The sequence below is a fragment of the Staurois parvus genome, unplaced genomic scaffold, assembly GCF_062004578.1.
Source record: "Staurois parvus isolate SC_StPar_1 unplaced genomic scaffold, SC_StPar_1.0 ptg001046l, whole genome shotgun sequence".
Taxonomy (NCBI): domain Eukaryota; kingdom Metazoa; phylum Chordata; class Amphibia; order Anura; family Ranidae; genus Staurois; species Staurois parvus.
The window spans coordinates 464,106-486,535 of NW_028318842.1; the positions used below are offsets into that span (position 1 = coordinate 464,106).

The window sequence follows — 22,430 nt, forward strand, 5'->3', positions numbered from 1 at the left end:
GCTATTATCTGCTAAATTTCTTTTTTTTTTTTTTTTTTTTTTTTTTTTTTTACCTACCAGTATTATGTTTATGATTCTGAATCTGGTTCCATTTTGTTGGTGGGCCCTTTCTTTTTTTTTTCTTTTCTTTTATTGTTAGCCATCTTGTTTTAATATGTTTATTTCTCAATAAAAATATTGAAATATAAAACCTCTCATTATCTGGCAGTGTTGACGTTGAAGAGTACAAAAGCATCTTGGCGATGATTACTGCTGTCGATGAGATAAACCAGAACCCCGATCTCCTGCCCAATGTCACCCTGGGCTATCATATATTTAATACTTGTAATGATCCAATGAAAACTTTGGGATATGCCATAAAGATATTGTCTGGAGAGAAGGAAGCTCCCAACTATTACTGTAAGGGAGACGGAGAAGTGGCCGGTTTTATTGGTGAGAGCTCTTTCTTTACGAATAATGCGATGGCCCAATTGCTCAGTGTGTATCGGTATACACAGGTAAGTGATCACTTCTATATATTATGTATGTGTAGCGCTACAACAACATGGATGGGGTCTAGGGGTATGTGGGATGCCCAAGGAACTGTAGAACTTGAGGACAACTTTTTAGCACACACTGTACAAAATGTGAAACAAACATCAGCAACAGCTAATTTAAGGAGCACCGAGTCCCCTTCGTTGTATCTCCTGAGACCCCAGATGAATCCTTCCTCTTGCACCCGGCTGTCCTGAGGGTATCTCTTGGCAAGGCATTCTAAGATCTGTAGTCCCAGATGAGAAGTTGGGTGTTGCACCTTGTAACGGAACCGGAACCCAGACCGCACTGAGTTTTTCCGTTATAGCACAACTTCCCCTGTCCGAACACCATCCACGGACCACACCCTCGAAATCCCTCAGGAAAAAAGACAACACCCAGCTCTTACTAAAACAGGAAGCCAACAACCTTTATTTTACACAAACAACATGTTTTATACAGAGGGCGGGGAAACACAACCAGGAACAGGAAATACATCATCAGCCCACCCTCTCAGTGGGAAGGGCTACAGTATAGGCAGGAAACACCTCATCACCCCTCCCCATCCAACCAGACACAGAACAATGGGAAGCAACCATGTGGCAAAGGACATTGACCAACCCCCACACCAATACACAAACAGTACATCCCATAATAGTTCGCTGGACAGGAAGACACAGCACAATGGGGGGTAGCACATGGTAAACAGACAATGGACAGCCATGTGGCCTAGACAAAGGAACACACACTATACACAGGACTCAGACATTCACATACACACCCTGTACCCCTTAACAGGCACAGGGTGGGTTAAACATAATGATTTGGGGAGATGATACAGAGGTCCCCCCACCCCCAAAAGTCGCTCCCGTCACACACCTGACCGCCCGCTCCCTTTTGTGGAGGAGTACTCATACTGTCCTGTCATGTAGCTTTGTTGGTTGGTAGCTGCTTTCAAGCCTTACGCTGGGCTAGCTCCTTCCCTGCTGACAGGTTGTCCTCCCTAGGAGACTTGTGGCACAGTGGAGATCCTTCTGTCCAGCATCCAGCCAGTAGGTAGGCTCCCCTCCCTGGGGCCTTCTCCCGGGCTCCGCACTCCCGCGCCTTCTCAGTCCATCTTCCACCTGACTCAACTCCAACAATAAACCCTGCTGCTCAGGCTCTGCCACATTTAAGGGCTGTCCTTGACCACACTACCTGGCCTCTTGCCTGGGGATTGGCCAAGTTCCCCTAAATATGCAAATATGGGCCTACTCCCCTCCTCCGCCCCTCTTCCAGAAAGTGCCAGAAGTTTCTGGAAAGATGGTAGGACTCCAGAAGCCCTGACCTGTAGAGCCTCCCACCTTGTCCTGAGGTGAACTCACTACCTCATTGCCAGGCTGGCTCATCCCAGGCCGCTTCTCTAACAAAAATCCTATCTAGCTAGCCTAGAAGGGGCTACATATGTATTATGGCGTGTTCAATAGATGGCTCTGTACAGTCTGGGTGGAATATTTTAGAATTACTTTTACAGAATGAGTGCAGATCAGTATACCAGAAATTTGAACATTGGGTGTACACAGAGCATTGCAACTTGGGGGGATTATTCAGTGATTATTATCCACAAATCCTTCTGGGTCCACCATTTTGCTTAACAGGTTTAGTTGCTTGAATGAGAGAACACTCCAGGTGGCATGAACTCAGCATGTTCGTTTGGTAGGTTTTTAGAATTGCCTTTGGATCCAGTGCCCAAAATATTAGCTCAGCAATAAGGAGATGTAAGAAAACAAGCTGTGCCATTTGTGGAAGTCTCCTTTATGTAGTTGTTTTAACACCAGTCAGAATTGTATGTATCTGGACCTTTTTGCATTGTGTGTGGAAGATCTATACAGGAAGTATTTTAACTCAATAGAGTAGTCAGTCAGTCGTTTTGCATCCTCACCGGGTGCCACCATTATTTCCAAATGGAAGCTCACCATCCATGAATGTTAGCTTTAAACAAAGTCTATCCTGAACTGTGAATCAGGAGACAGGCGTAGGCCTATCAGGGAACAGGTGTGGTGTAAGGGACCACCCGGCGGTACCACTAGCACTCCACTAAATAGGCGTTCCCAGAGCACGGAGTCTAAGTCCCAGGGTGCTTGTTCACCAGGGCCCCTGATGGTGGGGATGGACTTGGAGCCCCCCCGAGACCAGGTCGTGACTACTGGGCAAACCCGTTAGTGGTAGTGGTATTCGCCGAGGGCTCCCGCGGGGAAGAGCCTGATATGAGGAGGTCAGAAGACCCCACTGGGAGGGATGGATGGATGGATGGATGGATGGATGACTGAGCCGGTGCGAGGTCAGACAAGCCGGGTCGGTAACAGGGAGGACGGTATGGTACAAGGCAGCGGGCAGAGAATAGTCGGGTCACACGCCAGGTCAGCAACAGCAGGTCAGATCCAATAGGGGGCATTCAAGAGAGAGGTCAGGCAAAGCAAGGGTCAGGGCAGGAGAAATTCAGCAAGGTCAGAGCACAATCCGGGTCAGCAACTTACAATACACAGGTTCACAGGATACAGGTAAGACCAGAAGGCACTGAATGACAGCTCAGGGCCATTTAAATATCCCGCCCTGCACTGCCATTGGTGCCCAGCGGGCGGCCACGGCTTCTACTGCGCATGCGCAAACTCGAACGCCGCGGCCGACCCGGACCTAGTGCTTGAGTCCCTGCACAGGGCGGCGCACTGCGCCTGCGCCGGGACCATCGTGGCGGGGATCGAGGAGATCCCTGACATGTGGGTTCCCGTTAGGAGAGGTGATCCATTCAAGAGAGAGCGGTCCATTCTGGAAGAGAGATTCCATGCTCATCAGGCTGAAGGGGTCAAGGCAGCTAAACAAGTCTGAGAAAGCCAGGATGACTAGACAAGTCCAGAGGATTGAGGGAATCTGGTGGTCTGAGAGTAGTGAGAGAGCCTGGAGTGGGAGAGCCTGGAGTGTCAGGAGATCCCGAATTAAGAGGCCAGGGAGTGGGCCTGTGCAGCAGGGTGCTGTAACTACAGACTGACTGAGCAAGGAGAGCTAGGTGAAATGGTCTGAGGGAACAGTGAGGAGAACGTTGGTTCTGCTAAAGAGGGAGCCAGGTGTTACTAGTTTTGATGATAGAACCCCTGCAAGGGCAAGTTTACTGTTGAACCTTTACTTTGGGGTTTAATAAAAGTGGGCCAACAAGCCTTAAAATGAAGTTTTGATTAGCACAAAAATGACTACTATCACTAAAATAATCACCCCCCAAGACCGTACTCAGTAGAGTAGTCAATGACTTCCATCACATTAAGCATCCTCATGAGGTGCCATCAATATTTCCAATTTGAAATCTCACCATCCGTGGATGGAAGCTTTAAACAAAGTCCATCCCTCACCTTGAATCCCTTGCAGGTGACATATAGGGATGGTGGGACACAAGTGGTGGGTTCAGAGATCCAAGAAGATAAAGTAGAAGTGCTTGCAGTAAAAATCTTAGCTTCCCTGAGGCATAGCACCAGTGGAAATTCGGGCAGCACAGGAACCCATTTATTGTACTGAGAAGCAATGTCCAAACAGTACAAGAAGTAAATATAGCACAAATTGTGGGGGGGTGTCCAAGATGGCATTCTGAGAAGGTGCACCTTCACAAAGCTCTGTGATATGATCTCAGCTCTTATTAATCCCTGCAGTGCACTGTGTCCCCCGTAGCCTGTTTCTGCACCTCTGTTCCCTGCTCCACAGATTTGCAGAGTGGGCACCGATCCCGAGTCTGTAGTCTGGTGGGATACACTGGTGACTTGGTGCTGTGAGTCCCATTCAGCCTGTTCTGCCTCAATAACAAGCTTTATCCAGAGATCCTGGCTGGGAGGTGAAGGAAACTAGAGTCTTGTAGAGTGGGAATCGCTCCTCAGCCTAAAGCCCTGGTGGGAGACATTGGAGGCTCTGTGGAGTGGTCTCTGCTGCTCTCTATCCTTCTGAAGCAGTTAGTTCCCCTCAACCTGGGTCAAACTTCTCCTTACCCCACCTCCTCAAGAGACTAGTCGGGAGGGAAGAGACACTGCTGCCTTGATTTGTAGAGCTTCTGTTTAGAGATGGGCTGCATGTTTGAGTCGAACACAAGTTTTCCCGCCATGCCCCACAATGCACTGCGCCCTGACAGAGCATTGTGATTGGTCAAAGCAATGTACCTGACCACAGAACATCACCCCCTTGTGACATCATGACAGTATATAAGGATTGCCATCACAGGTGCAGCTGTCAGACAGCAGGGGCCGGCGTGGAGAGCGGAGCGTTTTTTTTTTCCTTTTTTTGGGTAGCGGCAGTGGCGGGCATAATAAAGGACTTTCCAAAAACTGTTGCCTGTCTTTTTTTGCACTACACTTTTTTTGTGACTAGGTAGCGGTACCATGTACCCCATACTCATTCACATTGGGGGCGGGATCTGGGGGCCCCCCCTTGTTAAAGGGGGATTCCAGATTCTGATAAGCCCCCGCCCGCAGACCTCCACAGACAAAGGCCACTGTTGTGGGGAAGAGACCATTGTCCCCATCAATATGGGGACAGAGTGCTTCGGGGGGAGACCCAAAGCAGCCCCCCATGTTGAGGGCATGTAGCCTGGTATGGTGCAGGAGGGTGGGGCGCTCAACCCCCCTCCCCTTTCCTGACCTACTGGGCTGAATGCTCGGATAAGGGTCTGGTATAGAATTGGGGGGCCCCTCAAAATTCATACCAGACCCAAAGGGCTTGGTATGAATGGGAGGGGGGACCCCATGTCATTTAAGAAAAATAAATAAATAGCTGGGAAATGCCGACAATACTTTTTCCATTCAGCTGTCAGCCGGGAACCCCACTGACAGCAGAGACATGTCCGGTTCATGTTCAAAGTTCATGGTTGTACATTCAATTGGGTCAACCGCAAACCAAACAGGGGGGTGTTCGGCCCATCACTACTGCTTTTTAGCCTAGGGACCTGTCCAGAATTGTTGGCAGCCACCCGTTACAACTACTTGGGCAGAGCACTATCTGGAGCTGCAGCCTGCTATCTCCTCCTGATCCAGACCCCCCCCCCCCATCCCCAGTGCTATGCTCATAGGGAATAGTGTGCTGCTAACCCACCGACAGGTGCCATGCTGAGTTTGGTCCACGTGGACCCAAAGACTGTACCACCAGCCAATGCTGGGTGTCTGCACTGCACTTTCATCTGCATGCTCCGTGTCCTATATTACTTTTAATTGTTTCACACTCGTCTTTTTGCACATGGTGGTTTTATGCAATGTCAAGGGTTGGGTCTTAGGCCTCCCAAGGTTTTCGTGGGGGATGGCCAGGTCTGGGGAAGGTGGGATGTTTGGGTGTTATATCTTCTGGTTTAGTTTATGTTGATCCTTTTATGCAGCATGTTTTGGGTTTGTTATGTATATTCCACTGTACCTTTGTGTCCTGGGGCAGTGAGATTTTGTATTTACTGCATTTCCTACATTTGTGGCTAATTTCCAGGCACCCCTGAATGTGAGAACAGGAGGCCGTGTAGCACTGTATCCTGCTTCCTCCGCTGCTCTGTCATCTCTCTGACCGCTCTCAAAATGCCCCCTGCTGCTCTTATTCTCTGACCCTTCTATTTTTATCCTCTCCTTTGCTCCAGTTTCTCCTTTTCCTCTGATTCTCCATCCCCCTATGGCTTTAGCTGCTGCAGGGGAGCCACAAAAGGATCTGAATATAAGTACCCCCACACTTCTCTGATCCCCTTCATCCTCAATCTCCCCCAGCACTGATTCCCCGCTGCCCCTTCCTCACAGAGCTGCTAGCCAGCTTCCCTTCCTCTCCCTCCTGTCGGCTGTCAGGCGCTGCTGCTGAGGCATTGGGATCATTCAGGATAGAGAACTTCCTGAATGAACACAGTGAGCAGTTGGTACCAGTCACTCCTTTATTCATTTATTACAGTGACATAGCATACCATGTGCCTAAACAAATTTAAATCTGTAGAAAAGCTAAATCTCTCAACTTCTTTATAAATTGGTACAAGTTTATTAGTATAGTTTGTGAGATTTCCTTTCAAAGTAACACATTACTTCCCCTCCTCTGCCTCCCATCAGCTTTCAGATGCTGGTGGGGCATTGGGATCATTCAAGATAGAAAGCCGGGGGGATGGTAAACATGTCAGGTTTAACCAACCCCCTTCCTGAATGAACACAGGGAGCAATCAGTACCAATCTCTCTTGTATTCATTCATGGCTGAAGCACAGTAAACTGTGTGTCTAAAGCTGTAGAGAAGCAAAATCCCTCAAATGTATATACATTGGCCCTGCTACACAAGTTCATTAGTTGAGTTTGTGAGATGCAGTACCACCCTGCATTGTTTTACCAAAAAGCACAAAAACACTTCAGAAAGAGTTCTCCATTGCAAGCTTTTTAATGTATTTGCTTTGACAGCACCGCTGTGACCTGCAGTATCAACCATTGCAAATGTCCCAGCCATTTGAGTACCACATGCATAATGAAACACGTCTGCTCAGGTGAAGCAAAACCTCAATGAGATCATCAGCAAAAGGACAGCATTCCCTCTCAGTGTTCCTCACTCTCCGCATCCACCCCCTACAACATCATAACATTCTCTACATGGGCTGTCTCTATTGACTGGGAGGGACGTCTCACAGGAGGTTTCAGTGGCTTAAAATATGCCACAAAAAGCTGGAAAGGGGGCCTTTGGGGCCAGGCCGAGAACAGTCAATGGGCAAAAGAAGGCTTGAACTGATGGATGATTCTTCTACACCCACCTCACCATTTCCAGAAGCATCATTCCCAAGATACATTTCTCTTCTTCAGCTCCTGGAGTGCAAGAAAAAGTGTCCCCAATACACCACCATGCCCAAATGCTTCCATTCCAGCTTCTGAAATCAGCCCTTTTTAATGGGTTTTTTGTGTTGGAACAGGAAGGGGCCATCCCCAAAGTTGGGAGCATGAAATTGTCCAAAATGTCTTGGTATGCTGACGCCTTAAGAGTTCCCTTTAATGGAACTAGGGGGCCAAGCCCAACCCCTGAAAAACAACCCCAAATCCACCAAACTTTACACTTGGCACAATGCAGTCAGGCAAGTACTATTCTCCTGGCAACAGCTAAACCCAGACATGTCCATCAGATTTCCAGACAGACAAGCGTGATTGGTCACTTCAGAGAACACGTCTCCACTGCTCTAGAGTCTAGTGGCGGCGTGCTTTACACCACGGCATCCTACGCTTTGCATTGCACTTGGTGATGGAAGGCTTGGATGCAGCTGCTCAGCCATGGAAAGCCATTCCATGAAGCTCTCTACGCACTGTTGTTGTGCTCATATGAAGGCCACACCAAGTTTGGAGGTCTTAGCTATTGACTCTGCAGACAGTTGGCGACTTCTGTCCATCCAGAATCACTCTCAAGGTTGGACGCAGTCCCTGTAGTTCTCTGATCACAGCAGTTTAACCAGGGAGCCCCGCTGCTGGTCCACAGGGCAGCATCAGGCCATGGTAAAGTACTGCCAGATTTTGGGGTGTTACAGGATTCCTGCGGTGGCTGCTGGTAGGGGTAATCTCTTTCTGCTGATAGGGGTAATCTCCTTCCCCTGCGGCTGCTGGAAGGGGTAATCTCCTTCCTCGGTTGGATACTGGTAGCTGCGACTGCTGGCAGGGGTAATCTCCTTCCTCGGTTGGATACTGGTAGCTGCGGCTGCTTGCATGGATAACCTCCTTCCTCAGTTGGATACTGGTAGCTGCGGCAGCTGGTAGGGGTAACCTCCTTCCTCGGTTGGATACTGGTAGTTGCGGCTGCTGGCAGGGGTAACCTCCTTCCTCGGTTGGATACTGGTAGCTGTGGCAGCTGGTAGGGGTAACCTCCTTCCTCGGTTGGATACTGGTAGTTGCGGCAGCTGGCAGGGGTAACCTCCTTCCTCGGCTGGATACTGGTAGCTGCAGCTGCTGGCAGGGGTAACCTCCTTCCTGCTGGGGGTGATGGCTGCTCTATCCGCTGTGCTGGTCTAAGGAGGAGCCTACTCACGCCGTGACGTCACGCCGTCGGAGCATCGTGGAGCTCCGGTGGCCATTTCTCTTTAGGGACGGTTAGATCCACGTTTTATTACTTTGGATGCATCTGCTTTTTTTACCAATAAACTATTTGCTGTTCCTTAACCATACTACACTGTGGGCTTCTTTCCGTTTCTGACCCCTTGCGGGGAGCATTTTTCACCCTAGACAACCACTACCCTGTGTATCCAGAGAGGGAACCTCCTGTCTTATCCTGTGAGAGCTGCACCCATTCATCCCTTAAGGGGAACTCTGGACACTCCTGGATTTACAACATTAAAGTCCCTGGATTCCATCATCCTCAGAGGGAGAGACTGTTCCACTTTTACAGCCCAGATGACTACATGTTGATACCAGGATATATACCTTGCACATTTATAGTGCACGTCCGGTGAGTGCGCATTTCTCATATTTACATCAGATTCCAGCACCGGATTGAAATTTGTGGGACTATTTGCTCCAATATTATTATTAATTTTTGCTTCTGCTACAGACTTTGCTTTTTTACATATTTTATTCAGTTACCCTAATATTTTACTTGTCACCATTTGGGTATATTATAGTGAATTACTTTATCATTTTTCTCTATTTCTAGTAGCGCTGCACTGTTTTATGTTATATTTGTACTAGGATTTATGTTGGTTCTCCTGAGTGTACAGCGGCTTACAGGGAAAGCGCTCACTTCCATTTTATTTATACCACTTCTGTCACACTGAAGGTTAACCATGGGGACACTAGAGAACTTCCGATGGTTAATCAACCAGAAGAGTCACCTTGTGCTAACCCAGAACCTGGTATACCTAGGCGCAGAAATGAACACTTGGGCAGCATCAGTGGCGTTACCAGAGGACAAGAAGTCAGGCATCCTGAAAACAATGTCAGTAGCCCAGAACGGGCTCTACCTTCCTGCAATAGAATGTATGCTGCTGTTTTCCTCCCCGAAGAATACCAAACTACCTAGTTTTTTCTCCAGGATCAGCCACCCACAAGCTATGGAGGTGGATGCGTTAACTATGGCATGGAACTTCAGGACTGCGTACGCTTTCCCTCCAATTCCAGTGATTTTCAGCTTGCTGCGCAGAATACACCTGGAGAGGGTGACGGGTCTATCAGTAATACCAGATTGGCCAAAGAGACCCTGGAACCCGCTACTCCGTTCGTTGAACATCAGAGAACCACACCGTCTGCCAGTAACAATGGATCTGCTCATGCAGGGACCCATTCGGCACCCCGCTCTGGAGAAACTCAGGCTGACGGCCTGAGTCTTGATAGGCAAAGGCTGATCAATCTAGGCTGCTCGACTAAGGTCACAGATACCTTGATGAGAGCCAGAAAGGACAGCACCAACACAGCCTATAGCAGGATATGGGACAAGTTCATGGAATTTGCAAACAGGCATGGCTTTGCGCATGATACCCTTAGAATCTTCCACTTATTGGAATTCCTCCAGGTGGGGCTGAATATGCGTCTGTCTGTGAGTACTCTGAAGGCTCACGTTTCCGCCCTCTTGGCTTTTACAGGTACCCTATGGGCACCAGACTCTTTAGTGGTTCACTTCTGTAAGGCAGCTATCGCGTACCTGGTGTTAGAGGCCAATGGAGAGACAGCTTCCCTTCTGGCTAAGTTCCAGACTCCCCTGAGACTGGGACAGCAGGAGTCAGGCCCAAAGTAGCACAGGTCACCTGTAGGAGTGCTTGTTGGTGGTCTACCAAGGAGCACAGCTGATGCATTGAGATCTGCAGACAGGTGGTGCCTATGTAAGGTATGCAAGCCTTCTGGGAAACAGAGGATCACAGGATAGCCGGTTCAAAACCGAGGTCATGTACCAGGTGGAGATCAGAGCAGACGTAGTCAGATGGGATACACAGAGGAGCAAGAGAGAATATCCATTAGCAAAGCCAAGGTCAGATCAGGGTTAAGCAGAGAAGACAGGTCCAAGAGCACGCCGAGTCGGTATCAGGAAATCACAGATCACAATAGCACAGGAACAAGGTACTGGGAAGCCAGAGATCAACCAGCACCTGAGTGTAGGGCAGGGATTCCTTATAAAGGCTGTTTGGCACCAAATTTGACCTGATGTGAACTTCTGCGGCCATGCAAGGTGCCAGGTCTCCTAACACCTCTGCCGAGGACAGAGCCCTGACAGTGCCTCCCCTAAAGGGCAGGTTCCGGATGCCTACTTGGGCCATCTTGTCTGGATATTTGGAGTAGAACTCTTGGAGAAGTCTGGGGGCATGTATGTTGTCCTTTGGTTCCCAGGAGCTTTCTTCAGGAGAATCAAGAATTGGATTTGCCTTCCCCATTTCCTGCAGTCCAGGATTGATTCTACCTCGTATTCTGCATCCTCCCCAACTGTTATTGGCGGCGGAGGTGGTTCCACTCTTCCTGGAAATGGGTCATGAACCGCTGACGTGAGCAGAGAGACATGGAAGACTGGATGAATTCTATATGATTCAGGGAGAATCTGGATTGATTTCTCGTTTGATCTGAAAGGGGCCAATGTATCTTGGACCGAGCTTCCGTGATCGGCAAGGAAGTTTCAGATTCGCTGTAGACAACCAAACTTTGTCTATGACCTTCAGAGAAGGATTTCCCCTCCGTTTCCTGTCATAGTATTTTTATAGTCTGTTTGCGATCTTTGTATGAACTCTTGGAGAGCTCAATAGTTGTCCTGTATCCTGCTGACTCTGTCCTGTACTGCGGGTACCGAGGTTTCGAGTATGGTATCTGGCACACAGGAAGGGTGGAATCCGTAATTAGCCCAAAATGGTGACTGATTCGTAGCTGAATGGACGGAATTGTTGTAAGCAAATTCTGCTAATGGGAGTAGGGATGTCCAGTCATCCTGGGAAAAGGCGGAGAAACATTGTAAATATTGCTCTAACATTTGGTTCATTCATTCAGTTTGGCCATTACTTTGAGGGTAGTAAGCAGATGATAGGCAGAGTTCCACTTTCAGGGTTTTGCATAGGGCTCTCCAAAACCTGGAGGTAACTTGCACCCCTCGGTCTGAATCAATATTACTGGGCAGTCCGTGTAGCCTACCAATTTCCTTGATAAAGGCATGTGCTGTCTCAGGCACAGACAGAGTACATATCATTGGCAAAAAGTGGGCCATTTTGGATAGCCGATCTATCACCACTAGGATGGTAGTAAACCCCTCAGAGGGCAGCAAGCCCACTATAAAGTCCAATGCAATAATTTCCCAGGGGTGATTAGGAATGGAAAGGGGACTCAGCAACCCCCATGCCTTGGGTTTTGTCTCCCTTGCTGCGTAGACAAACTGTGCAGGATTTTACATAGGCTCTGCAGTCTTGACTTAAGTTGGGTCACCAAAAGGATCGCTGGATCAGTTCCATTGTTTTTCGGGCTCCGAAGTGACCAGCAAGTTGATGGTCGTGGAATGTCTTGAAAACTTGGGATCTTACCTCCTGGGGTAAAAAGAACTTATCCTGGTGCCAAAGAAAGCCATCCTGCCTCCTTAATGAGTCCTGTTCAGGTCTGGTGCACCGTACAGAGGCCTGTTCAATCAAAAACTTAAGACTGAGCTGGATTAATAAAAAATTTTGGCCAGACAGGATGGTATTGGCGGCAAAGGTTCAACTGAATCCAGGAACATATGAGATAGAGCATCTGCCTTCAGATTTTTGGATCCTGGGCGGTAGGTGATATGAAAATTGAACCTGGAGAAATATAAGGCCCATCTAGCTTGCCGAGGTCTTAGGCGCTTGGCGGATCTTAAATATTCCAGATTCTTATGATCTGTGAAGATCATAATCGGGTGACTAGCTCCTTCCAAATGGTACCTCCATTCTTCAAAAGCCGTTTTGATCACCATAAGTTCCCTGTCGCCTATGTCGTAGTACCTTTCAGCTTGGCTTAGTTTCCTGGAGAAAAAGGCTACCAGATGTACAGAGCTTTTGGGCCTTGGCATTGCGAGATCACGGCTCCTGTAGCCACCTCTGATGCGTCCACCTCCAGGATGAAGGGAAGTGTTGGTTCTGGGTGTCGTAATACAGGAGCAGATGTAAATTGCTTTTTTAATTGCTCAAAGGCTATTTGTGCTTCCTGGCCCCAGAGAAAATGTGTATGCTGGTGAGTGAGTTGGATAATAGGGGCAATAATGGTTGAAAAGCCCTTGATAAACTTACTTCCGATAGAAGTTGGCAAAGCCCACAAATCTTTGGACCCCTTTGTCAGTATGTGCAGGCCAATCCAAGATGGCGGAGATTTTCTGAGTATTTATGGGGATTCCTTCAGTCTTTTCTGCCTTAGTGTACAGGCCATACATCCTCAACGTAGTCAGTACCCTCTTAACATGGTCTCGGTGGACTTCCAATAACTTGTAGAAAATCAAAAATGTCCTCCAGGTAGATGATCAAGAAGAGATCGAGATATTACCTGAAGATGTCATTCACAAAGTGTTGAAATGTTGTCGGGGCGTTGCATAATCCAAACGGCATCACAAGGTACTCAAAGTGCCCAAAGCTCATTCTGAAAGCGGTCTTCCACTCATCGCCTTCCCTTGTGCAAACTAAATTGTAGGCCCTTCATAAATCTAGTTATATTAACACTCGGGCTGCCGAAACCTCTGAAATAACTCGGGAATGAGAGGGAGTGGGTACTGATTCTTAATGGTGATCTTGTTGAGTTCCCTACAGTCGATGCAGGGATGGAGAGTGTGACATAAATGTACAGATCTGAGTAGCTGAAATGTGACCTGTAGCAATATGTAATCGTAAATTTAGTTCAGTCCTTGTTATTAAAGAAATATTCAGTCATAGGTACTCAGAGACAGATGGTCATCAATTAGCATCTGAAAAGAGACACAGCTTCCTCAGGCTGGAAGTGGCACCTGGGTGCTAATAAGATTTTGCCACCTATACATAATCAGACTTTGCCATTTTCCTGAAGCTTAAAAGAGAAACACAGATGTTTTGGCTTCATGACACCAGGGGGGCTCCAATCTGTCTAGAGAACTCTAAAAGTACCGTATTTTTCGCTCCATAAGACACACTTTTTTCCCCCAAAAAAAGGGGGGGAAATGTCAGTGCGTCTTATGGAGCGAATATAAAGCGGCTGGTCCGGTATTTCTGCCGCCACCATGTCAGAATACCGGGCCGGCCGCTCAGCTGTTCTCTCCTGCAGGGCCTTACCTGTTCCTTGCTCCAGCGCTGCACAGTCTTCCCGCGCTGGCTTCTGTGACAGCCGGGTGCCCACTGCGCATGTGCTGTGCTTTATGAATGATCCGCTGTCTTCTGGGACACATGACAGGTCCCAGAAGGCGCCGGGCCATTCACAAAGCGCAGCACATGCGCAGTGGACACCCGGCTGTCACAGAAGCCAGCCCAGGAAGAAGAGGGAAGGACAACTCTGCAGAAGTGAGAGCGGGTACCTGTCAAATTCAGGTACCCGCTCCCCCTCCCTCCCTAAAGGTCAGCAGTCTCTGGTCATTCCCTGCACTGTCTGCAGTCTCTGGTCATCCCCTGCACTGTCTGCAGTCTCTGGTCATCCCCTGCACTGTCTGCAGTCTCTGGTCATCCCCTGCACTGTCTGCAGTCTCTGGTCATCCCCTGCACTGTCTGCAGTCTCTGGTCAATCCCTGCACTGTCTGCAGTCTCTGGTCAATCCCTGCACTGTCTGCAGTCTCTGGTCATTCCCTGCACTGTCTGCAGTCTCTGGTCATTCCCTGCACTGTCTGCAGTCTCTGGTCATTCCCTGCACTGTCTGCAGTCTCTGGTCATTCCCTGCACTGTCTGCAGTCTCTGGTCATTCCCTGCACTGTCTGCAGTCTCTGGTCATCTCCTGCACTGTGTCCGCAGTCTCTGGTCATCTCCTGTAGTATGTCCGCAGTCTCTTGTCATCTCCTGTACTGTGTCCGCAGTCTCTGGTCATCCCCTGTACTGTGTCCGCAGTCTCTGGTCATCCCCTGTACTGTGTCCGCAGTCTCTTGTCATCTCCTGTACTGTGTCCGCAGTCTCTGGTCATCCCCTGTACTGTGTCTGCAGTCCATTGGTTCAGAATATTTTTTTTCTTGTTTTTTGCCTCTAAAACCTAGGTGCGTCTTATGGAGCGAAAAATACGGTATATACATACAGTGAAGAACAGAAGTATTTGAACACCCTGTGTTTTTGCAAGTTCTCCCACTTAGAAATCATGGAGAGGTCTGAAATTCACATTGTAGATGCATTCCCACTCTGAGAGACAGAATTAAAAAAAAAATTCAGGAAATCACATTGTATGATTTGTAAAGAATGTATTTGTCTTGCACTGCTGAACATACGTATTTGAATACCTAAGAAACAGCAAGAATTCTGGCTCTCAAAGACCTGTTACTGCGCCTTTAAAAAGTCCACCTTTAGTCCACTCATTAATCTAACTTAGTAGCACCTGTCTGAGCTCTTTTAAGACACCTGTCCACCCCACAGTCAGTCAGGCGCCAACTACTACCATGGGCAAGACCAAAGAGCTTTCAAAAGACACCAGAGACAAAATTGTGGACCTCCACAAGGCTGGAAAGGGCTACGGGGCAATTGCCAAGCAGCTTGGTGAAAATAGATCAACTGTTGGAGCAATTGTTAGAAAATGGAAGAGGCTGAAGACGACTGTCAGTCTCCCTCGTACTGGGGCTCCATGCAAGATCTCACCTCGTGGGGTATCACTGATGATATGAAAGGTGAGGAATCAGCCCAGAACTACAAGGGAGGAGCTGGTCAATGACATGAAGAGAGCTGGGACCACAGTTTCAAAGGTCACTGTCGGTAGAACACTACCCAGTCATGGTTTCCAATCATGCATTGCACGGAAGGTTCCCCTGCTCAAGTCATCACATGTCCAGGCCCGTCTGAAGTTTGCCAATGACCATCTGGATGATCCAGAGGAGGCATGGGAGAAAGTCATGTGGTCAGATGAGACCAAAGTAGAACTTTTTGGTCTAAACTTCACTCGTCGTGTTTGGAGGAAAAAGAATGATGAGTTGCATCCCAAGAACACCATCCCTACTGTGAAGCATGGGGGTGGTAACATCATGCTTTGGGGGTGCTTTTCTGTGAAGGGGCACGACGACTGCACTGTATTAAGGAGAGGATGAATGGGGCCATTTATTGTGAGATTTTGAGCAACAACCTCCTTCCCTCAGTCAGAGCATTGAAGATGAGTTGTGGCTGGGTCTTCTAACATGACAATTACCCGAAGCACACAGCCAGGATAACCAAGGAGTGGCTCCGTAAGAAGCATATCAAGGTTCTGGAGTGGCCTAGCCAGTCTCCAGACCTAAATACAATAGAACATCTTTGGAGGGAGCTGAAACTCCGTGTTTCTCAGCGACAGCCCCGAAACCTGACAGATCTAGAGGAGATCTGTGTGGAGGAGTCGGCTAAAATCCCTGTTGCAGTGCAAACCTGGTCAGGAACTACAGGAAACGTTTGACCTCTGTAATTGCAAACAAAGGCTTCTGTACCAAATATTAACACTGATCTTCTCAGGGGTTCAAATACTTCTGTTCAGCCGTGCAAGACAAATAAATTCTTTAAAAATCATACAATGTGATTTCCTGAATTTTATTTTACATTCTGTCTCTCAGAGTGGGAATGCACCTACAATGTGAATTTCAGACCCCTCCATGATTTCTAAGTGGGAGAACTTGAAAAAATGCAGGGTGTTCAAATACTTCTGTTCCTCACTGTAGCTCAAAGGAGTATGTTTCATCCCTCATAAAAGCTAAAATATTAGTTGCAGAGAGATGAAAATACTTCCTTCTGATGGGGCACTCTGCAGGCTACATCGGCATATAAAAACTATATTTGTGGCCTATGTGGAATGCCAGAAAAATGCAGGAAATGGTTATGTGGCGCTGCAGTGCGATAGCGGAACAATGATTGGTACTGTTGCGATCGGATTGATGCGCTGCTGTCAGAAATTCAATCCCCGACTTGGTGATTCAAGCCGGTCTTGGTTCAATTGACTTTCGGCAGTTCAGCACCCAGAACATCCTGTGGGCAGGTATAGGAACACCCCCCAGGGTCAATTGGCCGAGAACTAATGTCCCACTTACATCCATATCCCCATATATTGAGGACCCTGACATTAGGACATTGTAGTTCGTATAGAGCTGGTTCGATCGACTAACGGATTACGGACTCTCTGACTTGCTCCAGTCGCAGGATAAATCTTGGTAAAAGTTTTATTTCTGTTTTATTCCCTTTTATTTTATAGTGAATAGTCTATGTGTGTCTTCTTGTATTTTTTGCATTTTTTGTAACTTTTTATACTTTGTACATATTTTATGCACTGCCCACTTTCAGAATATTAAATCTTAAAATTAATAAAATACTTCTGGGTATTTAAGCTCGGGCTCATATCTCCAGAGAGATTAGATTGTATTGTATTTTAGTATTTTTATACACTCGGTCAAGTTCATTGCTTGTGTGTATGCAATTGCACTGCGTGTTGGCAGATTGCGTGCAGATTGTAAAGGTAACAGATCTGCCAGACGGAGATCTGTGTGTGTGTGGTGTCCCAACAGGCCAGTAAAGCTGTTGGATGGTGGCAAGCTACCATTTGTGGTGTGTCTGGTGTGGGGGGTGTGGATAGTGGAAGAGTGATTCACACCATGATTCTAGCTTGTAGGATAGCTGGAAATATTTTATTAGATAAAATCTTGCGACCAGCAACAAAATTTCTTACAAAAAGGTATAAAATACATATATACAAAATAACTAAATACAAAAAAAACATACAGTCAGGTCCATAAATATTGGGACATCGACACAATTCTAACATTTTTGGCTCTATACACCACCACAATGGATTTGAAATGAAACGAACAAGATGTGCTTTAACTGCAGACTGCCAGCTTTAATTTGAGGGTATTTACATCCAAATCAGGTGAACGGTGTAGGAATTACAACAGTTTGCATATGTGCCTCCCACTTATTAAGGAACCAAAAGTAATGGGACAGAATAATAATCATAAATCAAACTTTCACTTTTTAATACTTGGTTACAAATCCTTTGCAGTCAATGACAGCCTGAAGTGTGGAACGCATAGACATCACCAGACGCTGGGTTTCATCCCTGGTGAGGCTCTGCCAGGCCTCTACTGCAACTGTCTTCAGTTCCTGCTTGTTCTTGGGGCATTTTCCCTTCAGTTTTGTCTTCAGCAAGTGAAATGCTCAATCGGATTCAGGTCAGGTGATGGACTTGGCCATTGCAGAACATTCCACTTCTTTGGTTGCTTTTGCAGTCTGCTTTGGGTCATTGTCCATCTGCACTGTGAAGCGTCCAATGAGTTCTGAAGCATTTGGCTGAATATGAGCGGATAATATTGCCCGAAACACTTCAGAATTCATCCTGCTGCTTTTGTCAGCAGTCACATCATCAATAAATACAAGAGAACCAGTTCCATTGGCAGCCATACATGCCCACGCCATGACACTACCACCACCATGCTTCACTGATGAGGTGGTATGGACGGATCATGAGCAGTTCCTTTCCTTCTCCATACTCTTCTCTTCCCATCACTCTGGTACAAGTTGATCTTGGTCTCATCTGTCCATAGGATGTTGTTCCAGAACTGTGAAGGCTTTTTTAGATGTCATTTGGCAAACTCTAATCTGGTCTTCCTGTGTTTGAGGCTCACCAATGGTTTACATCTTGTGGTGAACCTTCTGTATTCACTCTGGTGAAGTCTTCTCTTGATTATTGACTTTGACACACATACACCTACCTCCTGGAGAGTGTTCTTGATCTGGGCAACTGTTGTGAAGGGTGTTTTCTTCACCAGGGAAAGAATTCTTCGGTCATCCACCACAGTTGTTTTCCGTGGTCTTCTGGGTCTTTTGGTGTTGCTGAGCTCACCGGTGCGTTCCTTCTTTTTAAGAATGTTCCAAACAGTTGTTTTGGCCACGCCTAATGTTTTTGCTATCTCTTTGATGGGCTTGTTTTGTTTTTTCAGCCTAATGATGGCTTGCTTCACTGACAGTGACAGCTCTTTGGATCTCATCTTGAGAGTTGACAGCAACAGATTCCAAATGCAAATAGCACACTTGAAATGAACTCTGGACCTTTTATCTGCTCATTGTAATTGGGATAATGAGGAAATAACACACACCTGGCCATGGAACAGCTGAGAAGCCAATTGTCCCATTACTTTTGGTCCCTTAATAAGTGGGAGGCACATATGCAAACTGTTGTAATTCCTACATCGTTCACCTGATTTGGATGTAAATACCCTCAAATTAAAGCTGACAGTCTGCAGTTAAAGCACATCTTGTTCGTTTCATTTCAAATCCATTGTGGTGTATAGAGCCCAAAATGTTAGAATTGTGTCAATGTCCCAATATTTATGGACCTGACTGTACATCTGGTTATAAACAAAGAAAAACCCTATCTGGTTACAACATCCTCCTAAAATAAAAAACATGTCAGAAACCACAAAAATGCAGCAAAAAGGAATTTCAGGCCTTTATGGCCATACCAGCAAACATAACATAGGGCCCTTATGGCCTATATGTGCTTTAGCACAAAAATAACAAATACATTATCACACAAAGAAATTAAAGAAATTCTGTAAATACATTAAAACATGAAAACCCTCATTAGCATGGTCTTTCGGCCCATCCAGGCATATAACCTTCTTTAGGCCTTTACGGCCATACCCCACTCTATACTAGCAAAAAACATACTACTAACAAACATACAGTAAAGACCAAGAAACAGATCTTCAGATGCACGTAGCCTTTCTTCAAAAAGCTCTTCTCATCAAAATCACAGAGGAAAAAAAGAGAGTGAAAACACAGAGGAAAAAAAGAACAGCATCCTCACCCAGAGTTCAACAGACCGCGGCTACAGACCTGATATTCCTCCACGCCTCTATCTAGGTCCTTCGCCGCTGCCTGTCTGTCTCAAGACCCCGAATTTTCCCAACCTCACCAAGAATGTCATACACCACCACCGAGACAGGAAGAATTTTCTGCCAAATGGAAACCTGACACCGTGCGTTCCAAGTGTAGTAACGGACCACTAGACAAACTAGAAAAAGAGTGTCAAAATCAAAATCCACGTGTCTTTTGAAAGCCCCATATACCCACTCTGCATAAGACATGCAGTGCAGGAGGGGGAGGTCTAGAGCCCTCCCCACCTCTTTGTACACCTCTATATTGAAAGGGCACTGAAGCAAGAAGTGGTCCATAGTCTCCACTTCACCCCCACATTCCGTCCTAGGACAACCATGGTTGTCCAGAGAACGGTACTTCAAGTTCCTTCTCACATATAGCCTGCCATGGAACACGAGCCAGGCCTGGCCCCTAAATTGTAAAGGAATCCTTTCCATATTTATCAATCTTAAGCCCTCCCGCAGACTATGGCCTGGGCAATCCTTCAAGGCCAGTGGTGCATGAAAGGTGGAGGCCACAACCCTCTCCCTAAGAAATTTCCCAGGAAGCGATCTGACCTCCTCCGCTGTCACACACCACCGCCTAAGTATTTTCAAGCTTGGGGCAACGTAAGCCGGGAGCTTACCGTACTTGACTCTCAGGCTTCTCACTGGCCCGCCAGTCTCCCAACAGCTCAGAAAGGGTTTAAACCATGCCTGAAACAAACCTACCCATTTAGGCAGCTTCTCTTTCAGCATATTACCAAAATTATGTTTTACAAACAGAGAAGAAAACGATCGGGTTGACCATCCCTGGGCCACCCTCCCGCCTGGACCGGTAGGTCACATTCCACTTCACGAGGTTCAGTCTGTTCCCCCATAACAACTGAAAGAAACAGCTGTAGACCCTCACATAGAGAGACTCTGGCAAGAGGCAAACGTAACTGACGTACAAAGACCGGAATCAAGTAGGTCTTAATCAGATCGACCCTTTCCCTTAAGGAGAGCCGCCACCTCTTCCAGCATCTCACTTTAACCTCAGCATCAGACAACCTGGATTTCCAATTCGATTTACCATAATCATCAGGGCCAAATGTGATGCCTAACACTTTGATCTTTGACTGGGGCTCCGGGAAGGCATCCGCAAGCGAGAAGTTCTCACCTTCCCTACCCATCCAGAAAACTTCACATTTCTCACTATTGATCTTGGAGCCTGATGCCTCCGCATACTGTTCCATCTCTGAGACCACCTCCTGCGCCTCATCAGTCCCAGAGATGAAAACAAACACATCATCAGCATAGGCCACGACTCTAAAAGGCAACTCACCAGTAGCACCCACCGACACCCTGCCCAACGCCCCGCCATCTAGTCTTCTGACAAAGGGGTCAATGGCAAAGGCATAGAGCAAGGGACTCATCGGACACCCCTGGCGCACCCCAGAGCCAACCTCAAAGAACTGCCCAACCCAACCATTGATCAACATGAAGCTCTCCGCCACTCTATACAATGTTTTCAACCAGCCAATAAACCTCCCTTCCAGGCCATACCAGACAAGGAAATGCCAGAGGTACTTATGATCTACCTGATCAAAAGCCTTGGCCTGATCCAGTGCCAGCAAATACTTCACACTAAAAAAAACAATATTGGTGAAGCGCTTCACATGAAAAACTAAATAAGTAGGTGCAATGATATAAAAATACATATAAAGTGACCACACTGTACTGAAAGGTATTGATAACTAATGCTAAATAATCCCCCCAAAAAATATATAAGTGCCAAGTGCTGAAAGTGCAAAACAGGTCATGCGTTTGCTGACTAGATCGTGCCAAAAATACAATATATGCACAGTAAACATAATACACCATAACATAGCACACTGTATCTGAAAGTGGAAAGTGCTCAGTAAGGGTATGAATATTGGTTAAAAGTAAGATCCACAATAAAGTGCAAAACAGGTCATGTGTTTGCTGACTAGACCGTGCCAAAATACAATATATGCACAGTAAACATAATACACCATAACATTGCACACTCTAACTGAAAGTGACAAGTGCTCAGTAAGGGTATGAATATTGGTTAAAAGTAAGATCCACAATAAAGTGCAATAACAAAGTGCTTGACATTTCATGTGCAAACAACGCAATGTCAGAGCTTCAATTCTTCACTCCAAACATGATGCGTGTTAGCATGCCACACGTGTATATCGTAATACAAAAGTGGCTAAAGTGCCTCCTCACCTTAACCATGCGACCCCTAAGGGCCACAACACTTTAGGTAATAATGCTCCACCAGACTGGGGATCTCTGTAATAATACTGCTGTAGTACCACTCGATCTCCTCCGCCTGGTCACTTATGCCCTCAGATGGTAATACCCCCGGGATAATCACCAGGCCATAGAGAGGTGAACACAGAGAGCCTCCATAGTGAGATGCCATTTATTCCATATAGCAGATAAAAACAAGCCAAAAGAGAACACTCACAGTATAGCAGATGTCGTACAGCTGGTCTCCCATGTGCTGTGGGTGTACTGCAAGGTGCTGGGTGTTCAAAGATGGCGTCTGCCAAAAGTGCTGTACCAGAAGTACGCCACTGCGCTCTACGCGTTACTCCACGATATCACGTGGCTTTATCAGGATAGCGCAATAGGTGGATTCCTGTACTATTTATAAGGCCTTCTGTAATGACTCTGCCCTATTAGGGCGGTCACTGATCCTCCATTTTCTTGTAGCCCTATACTTCCTCCGGCGGCCATTTTCCCTAGTATGTAAGAACTAACACTGGCTTCATATCCAAGCCAGGTGTATATTCCCAGGATGATGATTACAACAACATCCATCGGAGATTTTAACTCCTAGCTAACTGGGAAATAATGCTAGTAAATAAATACCACTATTTTACGAAAAAAAGCCAGTATTAGTTATTTTAATTATTCCTATTCCTATCCTTGGATGCTGAAAAAGCATTTGACCGCATACACTGGCAATTTATGGAACTGACGCTCAAAAAAT

General features: G+C 46.8%; 1 protein-coding gene across 1 annotated transcript in view; it reads left to right on the plus strand.

Moving 5' to 3' along the window:
* Positions 1-446: 446 nt before the first annotated feature.
* LOC149440907 (vomeronasal type-2 receptor 26-like) overlaps positions 447-22,430 on the plus strand; it is a 70,935-nt gene continuing 48,951 nt past the window's right edge. The window contains exon 1 of the mRNA XM_089657997.1: positions 447-497. Coding sequence (XP_089514123.1) covers positions 462-497 — 36 coding nt within the window. The 5' untranslated portion in view covers positions 447-461. The remainder of the gene's footprint in view (positions 498-22,430) is intronic.